General features: G+C 63.8%; 1 protein-coding gene across 1 annotated transcript in view; it reads left to right on the top strand.

Moving 5' to 3' along the window:
• The first annotated feature begins 1,239 nt into the window (after window positions 1–1,239).
• GAD1 (glutamate decarboxylase 1) overlaps window positions 1,240–9,369 on the top strand; it is a 42,071-nt gene continuing 33,941 nt past the window's right edge. The window contains exons 1-3 of the mRNA XM_055308208.1: window positions 1,240–1,345; window positions 2,777–2,921; window positions 6,433–6,495. Coding sequence (XP_055164183.1) covers window positions 2,840–2,921; window positions 6,433–6,495 — 145 coding nt within the window. The 5' untranslated portion in view covers window positions 1,240–1,345; window positions 2,777–2,839. The remainder of the gene's footprint in view (window positions 1,346–2,776; window positions 2,922–6,432; window positions 6,496–9,369) is intronic.

The raw sequence follows: 9,369 nt of genomic DNA, 5'->3' as shown, positions 1-9,369 counted from the left end.
TGGGGTAGAGGAAAGCGAAGAAGATACAGGAGCGACGGGGGTGGCGAGGGAAGGCTTGAACAGGCAGGAGAGTAACAGCTCGGAGAGCCCTTCCAGGTGTTCGATCCCGCGGGGAGCAGAGACCCGGCTCGCGCAGGGCCTCGCGGTCTCTGGGCGCCTGGCGCCCCCTGGTGGAAATCTCCGTGGACGCCTTCTTATTGTGAGGGGCTTTTCCGAAAGTGGCAATTCATTAAATATGCTTAAATAATGCAAAGGGAGAATCCTTTAAAAGCGCAAAATTGTAGGGGGTGGGGGAGAGTGGGCAGGGCAGGGAGGGACGGTCCGCCGCCCATCCCCCCCCGTACCCCCGCCCCCACCCCCGCCCTCTGGGGCCACCTCTGCGCTCGGGTTTCCCCGTTTGTGTGGAGCAGCGCTCGTGCGTGCGTGTCATTAACCTTCAGCTGTGATCCATCAGGAGGACTTCTTCCCCCATTACCACGGAGGCCAGAGCTGGCAGGCCGGCAGGGAGTGAGTGCACAGAGGGCGGGAGCCGGGACCTCTGCTCTGAGGGTGGCACCGGGTAGCGGGACCCGGGGAAAGTACTTTGGGGGAGGCTCCCAGCTGGAGGAAGAAACTGAAATGAAGGGAGAGAAGGTCTCCTGCGGGGTCTGAGTGTCCCCCCCCAAATCTGCCCCCCTTGCTCTGACGGCCGTCCTGGCTCAGTAGAGAGAGCCAGCGAGGACCCAACGCCAGAGCCCGCTTTCACTCATCAGAGTCGTGGGGTCGCAGATCTAGGGGAACCTCGAGGAAAGAAATCGAGGCAAAGCCGCTGCTCTAGTCTTCTGGAAGATACGGGAGGGGCAGGGGAAGGTGGGGAGGGAGGAAGAGGAAGCACAACTCTTTCCCCTGGTCTCACCCGACAGACACCCTCTTTGAGAAAACAGAGCCAGCCGGGTACGTTCTGGATTACTCACAGGGCCTGTTCTTTCCGGGCCCCAAACCGTGATCGGGATTTACAATCGGCCTTCCGAGCTCCCGAGGCCAGCAGGCACCTGCAAAGGGGCCCCGCCGCCCCGCCGCCCCGCTGCCCCGCCGACGAGCTGCCCCCGCGAGCTGCGGCCGCGTGATCCCCCCGCGAGCCGTCCCCGCCTCCCCACTCCGCCCCCGCCTCCCCCGAAGCCTACCAGCTGCCTCTCCCGACAGCTCTTCTGCTCCCGGCGCTCGCGTGCGGGACGGTGCTGGCGGGAGCGGGGCGGCAGCTGGAGGCGACGCCGGGGCAGCACGCCGGCGGCGGGCCCGGGGAGCGGATCGCCGCGCGCTGCGCAGAGGAGCGGCGGGAGCGCCCGGCGGCGGTCGCCCAGCCCAGGTGGGTAAGCGCGCGGCCGCCCCGACTCCCCCGCGCCCGGCTTCCGCGGTGCAGCGCGTCCTCTTCACCCGGTCTCTTGGCCAACCCCGCACGCCCCGCGACCGCCACCGACCCTCCCCGGCAGAACGCGTCCCGCCGGCCCGGCTCGCGGCTCCCCCTCGGGGCGCGGCGCGGCGCCCCCCGCCCTCGCGCTCATCCCGTCCCCACCTGCGACATTCACGCCCGGGGATGCTCCGGGGCTGACGCCCGCGCCCAGGGGGAGAGAGGATTTTCCTCATCGCTTCCCGGCTCTGAGCGCCCACCTCCCCAAAGGGCTCCTGGGCAGCAGCATCCAGAGGCGCGACTGCGAGCGGTAACCTGTTACTTCCCCCCGAAGCTGCGGTCCCCGGTTGCAACCTGCGTGGCCGTTAGAGCGCGCGCCCGGGGCCGGCGGGGGACGCCAGGGTGCGCGTGCAGGCGGGGGCGAGCGGCTGTTACTCTGCGGGGTCTCGGGTCTCCCCAGCCTGGCCCGTGCTCCGTCCCGGGGCCTCGGGCAGCACCGCGCCAGCGCCGAGCGCAGTACCGGGCCGTCGCGCACGGGTCCCAGGCGGCCGCCTCCCGCGCGCAGAGGGCGAGGTCGTCTCCCCGGGCACGTTCCCCTTGCTCGCCTCGCTCCACCTCTTCGGCTCCGTACAGCGAAAAATCCGGGGACCTCAGAGAGTTGGGTGGAGAGGGCGCACGGAAAGCCGGACCGAGCCTCGTCCTTAGGCTTCCAGATGGCGCAAAGCGGGGTGGGACAAGGGGGAGACGTGGCTCCGACCCGCTGCTTTCCGGCTGTCTGGAGTGCAGGGTGACTGTACTTCTTCCCCGACCGAGTCCGAGAGAGCACGCAAAGAGACAGACCCTCTTTTCCTCTCGCCTTGTCTCGCCAAAGTCCCCCGTCCTCGGAGCAGTTAGCCTCCTTCTTTCCAGGGAATTATCCAGACACAACAACGGGAACCAGACACCGAACCAGACGTGCCCGCCCCGTGCGCGCTCCCCCCGCCTGCCCGCCCTCCCGCTGCCGGAGCCCAATGGGGCTTGTCGTGGCTCGGCCGGGAAATCGCGCGCCGAGCCTCCCCGGCCCTCCTGGCCCTATCCCCCCGCGCCCCCGCGGCCCGGACTGGCCTTGGGCTCCCCTCGTCTCTGCGCTGCGCTCCAGGTCACCCCGCTCCGCCGCCACGCTGGAGAGCAGCCCGGGGCGACGTTGCCCGCGCCGGAGTCCCAGAGCTTGCGCGCACGTCCCCTCCTCCCCTCGGCGCACCCCGACTCAGCCCGTTAGGTGCCCTTCCTCCCGCCTCCCTGTCCCGAGCCCAGACTTCTGGGGGAGCGTCCGCGCCCCCCGGCCGCCCAGCCGCCTCCCGCGCCGGACCCCGGAAGCCCTCCCCGCACTGCTCTCGCTTCTCTTTGCAGCGCGTCCCTGCGCCCGACTGGCCGAGGACCCCGGACAGCAGAGGCCCCGGGACGACCGAGCTGATGGCGTCTTCGACCCCTTCTTCGTCCGCAACCTCCTCGAATGCGGGAGCGGACCCCAATACTGCCAACCTGCGCCCCACAAGTAGGTTCTGCCCCAGTTTGCTAGCAGATGGACTGCGGGGAAGATGGGGGCGCTGGGACGTGAGGAGGCTGCGCCGGCGGCAAGGGAAGGGGGAGCGCGCAGACGATGGAGGCTGGAAAGCAATGGGGCCCTGACCTGGGTCGCGGCCAGAGGTCGTTTGGCTGCCGGGAACGCCGGGCGATTCTGGGGCGCGGGAGATGGGAACCGCGCAAGGTTCCCGCAGCCGCGACCGTTGGGGGCTTCGCTTCGGGGGAGGGACGGGCGGCGAGTGCTGTTTTGCTGTGTGTGGTTTCTTTGCTTTGTGGGACGACGGGGGTCAGGGCAGAGGGCGGTGTGGGGGGGACTGTGGTCTCGGCGGGAATGGAGAGTTTTCTGTCTCCAGCTCTCGTTGAGCCGAGACCCGACCCCCTCCTCCTCCTCTCCCCCTGCGCTGTGCTCCAAGTCTATAATCAGCGGAAATTTCGACGTTAATTGCAGCTTTTAGAAAACTCGAGGTCCCTAATTGCTCCAAATTTGCGTCGAGCTATTGACGAGTGAGGGAGAAGCCAGGGGCGTGAAAGGTGCATAAAATGGTTTGAGGCTGAGCCTCGACATTTTAGACAATTAATTACATCTCAGACACACAAAAAAAAGAAAGGAAAAAGGGGGGAAAAAAGAAAAAGAGAAACGGGAGCGGGCAGCAACCTGAGTGGAGAGAAGTGGGGAGCCAGGAAGGGCCAGAAGCTTTGCCAGGGCGAGAAGAGAGAGCACCCTTCTCTTTTCTCCAGGGCAGGAGATCTGTCAGCAATTGACAGGTCAGCAGAAGAGAAGAAAAGGGGAACCAAATATAAGGGGGGAAGAGGGCTTTATGCTTCCCCATCTCTGGCTCAGTGTGTTCCTCAGCCCGTTTCCGGAATCTGTCTTTAATTCAGATTTATTTCCTACCTTTCTGTAGAAGACTGGCGATGAGGGAATTGTTATTATTTTTTTCCAATTTGGATTGAAATGAGCGCCCCCTCCCCCAGTCTATCAGCTCCAGTGGTGACAGCCCCAGAATTTCCACATAAGAAGGGTTTAGGAATGAATGGCAGTGTGGTTAGGAAGCCTCCTCGCTATGATTTTATGGCACTTTCCATAAGCTTGAAAAAAAAAAAGGCAATTGTTCCCATCAACGGAAACGGGAATGTTATCCGGCAAGCCCCCTGTCCAAACCCTCGGCGCCACCGCGGGCTCCCGTGGCGGAGGCCTTGCCTGAAGTCCTGAGGGTGCGACGCGGTTGCCTTCCCCGCTCGGGCTCCCTGCCCCCCAGGCGAGCTGCGATTACCCACACAACAAAGAGGGGCTCGGGAGAGCCGCCAGCCCCGGTGGCACGTGAGCCGGGCACGGGCGGCCGAGCGGCCGGATCAGGCCGGGAGGCCGCGAGGCCTGGAGCCTTTGTCTGTTGCTCTGGCCTTGATGGATTTCCTCTCCAGACCTCTCCACATTTTCTGCCCCCTTTTTTTGCTGCCGGACAGGGCCAGGCGACCACTGTGTTCCCCCACCCCAGAGTCCTGCCCCCTTCCCACCCCCACCCCACCCCACCTGGGTTAACCTTACCTGCCGTTGGCAGCCTGCAGTGGAGCGCATCTGCCCAACCTTGGGGCCGAGCACATGGCCTGGCGCGCCCCTGAGGCCGAGGGACGATGGTCGAGGGCCCTGCCCGGGAAGAGCGCGCGGCACCCGCCGTGAGGACGCCCTCGGCCGCCCCGCGGCAGCCCAGCTGCGGCCTGGGCATCGAGGCTGCCGGCGCCCGCCGGGCTCTCCACCCGCTCGCCCGCCCTTGCAGACGCACCCTGGCCCGCCGGGTCTCCCGGGACGCGGCCCTGCTCCGTCCGCACCGCCTTGCTCATCCCCTTGTTCCAGCGACCCCTTCTCCCTGCCCTTCGCCCCTCGGCCTTCTGGAGCTTGGCTACCCCAAAGGGGATCCCTCACTTCTCCCCATCTCTCCGTCGGGTTATTCCCGTAACCCCCAACTCTGGAAGGCGGTGCCTTGGGTCTGAAGGCCAAAGCCCCAGCTGCGTAACCTTGGAAGAGTCGCTTAACCTCCCTGAGCCTCAAGGTTTCTATTTGTACAACGCGGCGTAGGTTAACACCCTTCTTGTTTCAGAGGGTGGCTCTGAGGATGGCGTTTAAAGCGAAAGCACTTTATTGAGTGGAAATAGCTCTTTACCCGCCAGGTATTAGTATAAGGGATTTGCTTTCGCACCGATTTCCTGTCGGTGGCAGGAACTCCATCTGTGACATGCTGTCTCCCTGACGTCGGTGCGTGTCGTCTCCCCGCTGGGGCTCCGTTGTGCCTCGGGTTTAATGGATGTCACTCTCCTTATCGCCGCCAACATTCGCGCGCCGCGGAAAGCTCGGACGGGCCGCGGAGGGGGATGGGAGGGACTGGAAGCGCCTCGCTTCGGAAGATGCGAAGGGAATTGCTCGCGGGGCCCGCCCCGCCCGCGCTCCTCCTGGAGGCCGAACCCGAGGGCAGGAGAGGCCCTGAGGACTTTGAGATGAGCCTGGCGTGGCGGCCCGGACAGCACAACACAGCGCCCGGGTCTGCCACTGGGGCCCGGAGGAAGGGCGCCTGATTGCCTTCGCCTGCTCCAGACCCCGGACCTCCGAGGGAAGGGTTAATGAGGGGCGCTGGGGAAGGGGGGTCCGGGATGAGGACGCGAGGCGTACCATTGTTTCCCCGACTCTGGGTCCGCCTGAAGAGCAGCCATGCGAGCCGGATCATCTAGTCAAATACTATTTTTCACCCAATTAATTCCTGAACTCTTCCGCGACCCCATTTCATGCCAGTTTATTTTAAGCTGCCACTCGGCTGGAGACCCGCCAAGAAATTATGAGACGTATTGGTCCCAGATGCCTCTGTGTTCCCTTTCCGGGCTGCCGTGGTCGCCCTTCGAGTCTGCAGGGCGGAGACCGAGCGACAGGGCCTGGCGGGTGGGTGCGGGGTAACTCGAGAGCTCTGGCCCGGTCTTTCGCACGTGGGGTGGGCCCTGCCCCACTCGGATGTCGCCTCCGCGCGGGCTGCTTGCAAGGCTGCCGGGCCGCGGGGGTGCTCCGGCTTCCAGTGACACCATTCTACACCTGAAAGCGGGAGCAGGAAGGGAGTGTCACGGGCACTCGAAGGGCACGAGTCTGTCTGCCCATTGGGCAACGGATCTAGCCTCTTGCTCCTTTCAGGAAGGAGAGGTTTTTTTGTTTTATTTTGTTTTGTTTTTTTAAAGATTTTATTTACTTATTCATGAGCGACACGGAGACGTAGAGGGAGAAGCTCCTCGTGGGGAGCCTGATGCGGGACTCGATCCCAGGACCCTGGGATCATGACCTGAGCCAAAGGCAGAGGCTCAACCCCTGAGCCACCCAGGTGCCTCCAGGAAGGAGTTTTTATTGAGGAGCTCTGGCGAAGCACCTGCCTCCTCCCCAGAATACCTTTGCCCTCCCCCGGTCCCACCAGGCCCCGCAGCTCACTGATCGCACCTCTTTTGCTTTTTAGCGTATGACACCTGGTGCGGCGTGGCCCATGGATGCACGAGAAAACTGGGTCTCAAGATCTGCGGTGAGTGGAAAGGCCCGCTGGGGCCCAGCAGGACGGCGCAGCGCTCCAGGGCTTTGGGGGCCCAGGAGAGTGGGGTGCGCGGAAGGAGATCCCGGCTCTTGGGTTTGGTTTTCTACATTCCCTACAGCCCCGCCGCCTGGCGAGACGTCCTTCTACACGTCTTAACCCTCCTCTGCCTCCCATTGACCCGGCCGGGGTGGGGGGGCACCTTTTCTGCTGGAGTCGGGTACCACCCAGAGACCGCGGAGCCTCCCCGGTCCAGGTGCCAGAGCGCGAGCACAGCGCCCCCGCGCGGCAGCCCGGCTCTTCCCGCCCCGCGTGGGCCGGGGGATCCTAAGCGAGCGCTCCACCTGCGTGGGGGACGGTCTGGTACCAAAGGTGAGCGGGTCTGGTTTTCCTGGAGAGCAGGCCTTAGGCACGGTTTGCACCTGAGGCGGAGGCTGGCACGTCGCCGTTCCCCTTGCCCCCCGCTGGCGTACGTTGAAAGTGGCCTCCCCAGCTGGAGAATTTGCCCCCGAGGCATCACAACGGATTCCCAGGTCGTTGTTCAGGCTTTGCCCGAAGCCCTCGGTGGCCTGCCGGGGGGGGAGGTGCGGGCGGCGCAGGCCGGGGCGTTTGCCGAGCTTGCCCTTGAAAGAGAGGGAAGGAAGAGGGGGCGGGCGGAGGCGTGGGGCCGCAGGAGCAGAAAGGGGGTGTCGGGCACGATTTGCCAGTGAGGAAGAAAAATAGATCTGGGAGCTGGAGAGGAGAATGAACCGTTCTCCGGGAGACATGAGGGTCTGAAAGGAAAACGCCCAAGGGATGTCATTTTTTTTTTTAAGGAAAAAAGGAGATTTGTTCGAAGGGACACAGCTGAGTGGCTCCGGCTGAACAATGAGGACCTGCTTTCCTTGCTACATTTCACCGTCTAAAATCTCTAGTCTTATCGGACCAGAAAATACGGACGTCCCCGGGCAGGGGTGGAGGGGCGGGGGAAGATTAACGAGGGGCTTATTAAAGAGCCATCCGTCAGCGGCTGCGCGCGGGAGATAGCGGCGGGGCGGCCGCGGGGCACGCCCTCCCCGGGTCCCCGCGCGCCCTCCTCGGCCCTCCCCGGGTCCCCGCGCGCCCTCCCGGCCCCCGCGCGCCCGCGCGTTCCCTGGGCCTGCTCTCCGCGCTCCTGTGCGTGCGGGGCCCGAGGCCGGCGGCAGCTGGGGCAGGAGCAGACCGCGGGTATTAGCGGCTGCTGGGAGCCATCCGCCCTTCCCGCTTGGCCGCGAGGCGCCCTCCCTGCGTTTCTGGGGCTCCGTCCCCTTGACCCGGGAGGCGGCATTCACGGCGCGGAGCGTTGCTCCAGTCCTGGGCCCCGCAGGCTCCCGGGGAAGCCCAGCCCTGCCGGGGGCGGCCCCGGCTCTGGCCCTCGCCCCAGCACGCGGGGACCAGGCCGGGGACCAGGCCGCGGTCGGGGCGGCGTCGGCGGGCGAGGGCAGCTGCGGCCGCCGAGCTTTGTTCTATGAATAGCCCGCTCCCCCCGCCGCCAGCCCCGGCTTAATGGCCCGTCTCGCGCCGGGTCCCTTCGGCGGCCACCGCGCTCAGCTTCTGCAGCCGGCATTGTCCTGCGGCCGGGCGAGCAGAACGGAGCCCGCAGGGTGCAGGGTGAGGGAGACCTGGGCCGAGGGCTGCCTTCCCCGAGGTCCTGGACCCCCCCCCCTCCGCCCGCCCGCCCGCCGGGCCCGCGACCTTCGTCCCCCGCATCCCTCGCGCCGCAGGCCGGGTCCCCTGGCGGCCCCTCTCCGAGTCAGGGGAAGGAGAGACCTCACTGCCCCTTCCCTTCCGCAGACGCGTCCCAGGAGTGTCCCTAAAGGGTAAGGGGGCAGGAGAGTTGAGCTTCGTTGGGTCCGGGAAGAGGGATCCCGGAGGATGCATCAACTTCTTGAACGTTTGGGGGCTACCATCCTCAGAGAGTTTCTTCCCTGTTTCTATACACACACAGACACCCCAACAGTAATTTCAGGAAAGTCGCCACCCGTTTGACAGGAGCAAAGGGCTGTAAGCTGTTGAGGGGAAAGTGCCTTCTGCTAAAATGCACGCTCTGGAGGCCACGGGTTAGGAGGCCTCACAATTAGGCTTCATTCTGAAAGGAAACAAAATACCAGGCGGATTTATTTTCCATACTTTGGGCCAACTCTGGCTTTCCGAAGTGCAGTCTTTGGTTTGAACCTGAATCCAGAGCCGCCGCCCCCACCTCTGCTCCCAGACACCCCAACTCCCTTCATCCCTGACATTCATGAGCCTGGAGGGTGCCTTGTTGACACACTATCCAGGTTGGTTTGATCTTTCACATTAAGGCAGCAGAGGAATTAATTGTCCTCTTCCCACCTCCAAATCCACTGCCCTGTGTGACCCCCCAAAACATCTTCAGTGCCTTGCCAAGATTCAGCTCCCACCCCCTCTCCTACCTCCCTTCCCCAGAAGCCGTGAAGAAATAAAGCTGCAGAGAAGGCTCTAGATTCCCACCAGTGGGAATAGCTACAAGCATGGGGTATGACTTAAGTAGAAGGAGACGCAGGAGCTCTGAGTTCTGCTAACTTCCCAGTGGGTCCTTGGCCCTCCATCACTTAGAGGTGCAGAGGTCCCAAACTGGCTGCCAGCTACACAGCCTGAGAGCAGTTTTATTTAGCACACGCAGTGTGTGTGTATGCGTGCGTGTGTTCAATTTTGTGCCAGCTGCCATACAACTTTTAAACAGAGAAAGACTTCAAATATTCTGAATTTCTAGCTTTTCTTGAAATAAAAAGAAGTTGGGGGGTGGACATTTGGCAAAGTACTTTCAGCCCATAAAAATCAGGGGAGAAAGCTCCTTCCTTCCTCTAGGTTGATGCAATTCCATTCTAC

Source organism: Nyctereutes procyonoides, unplaced genomic scaffold (genome assembly GCF_905146905.1).
Source record: "Nyctereutes procyonoides isolate TBG_1078 unplaced genomic scaffold, NYPRO_anot_genome, whole genome shotgun sequence".
Lineage (NCBI taxonomy): Eukaryota > Metazoa > Chordata > Mammalia > Carnivora > Canidae > Nyctereutes > Nyctereutes procyonoides.
This window is presented reverse-complemented; position numbering and strand designations above follow the sequence as displayed.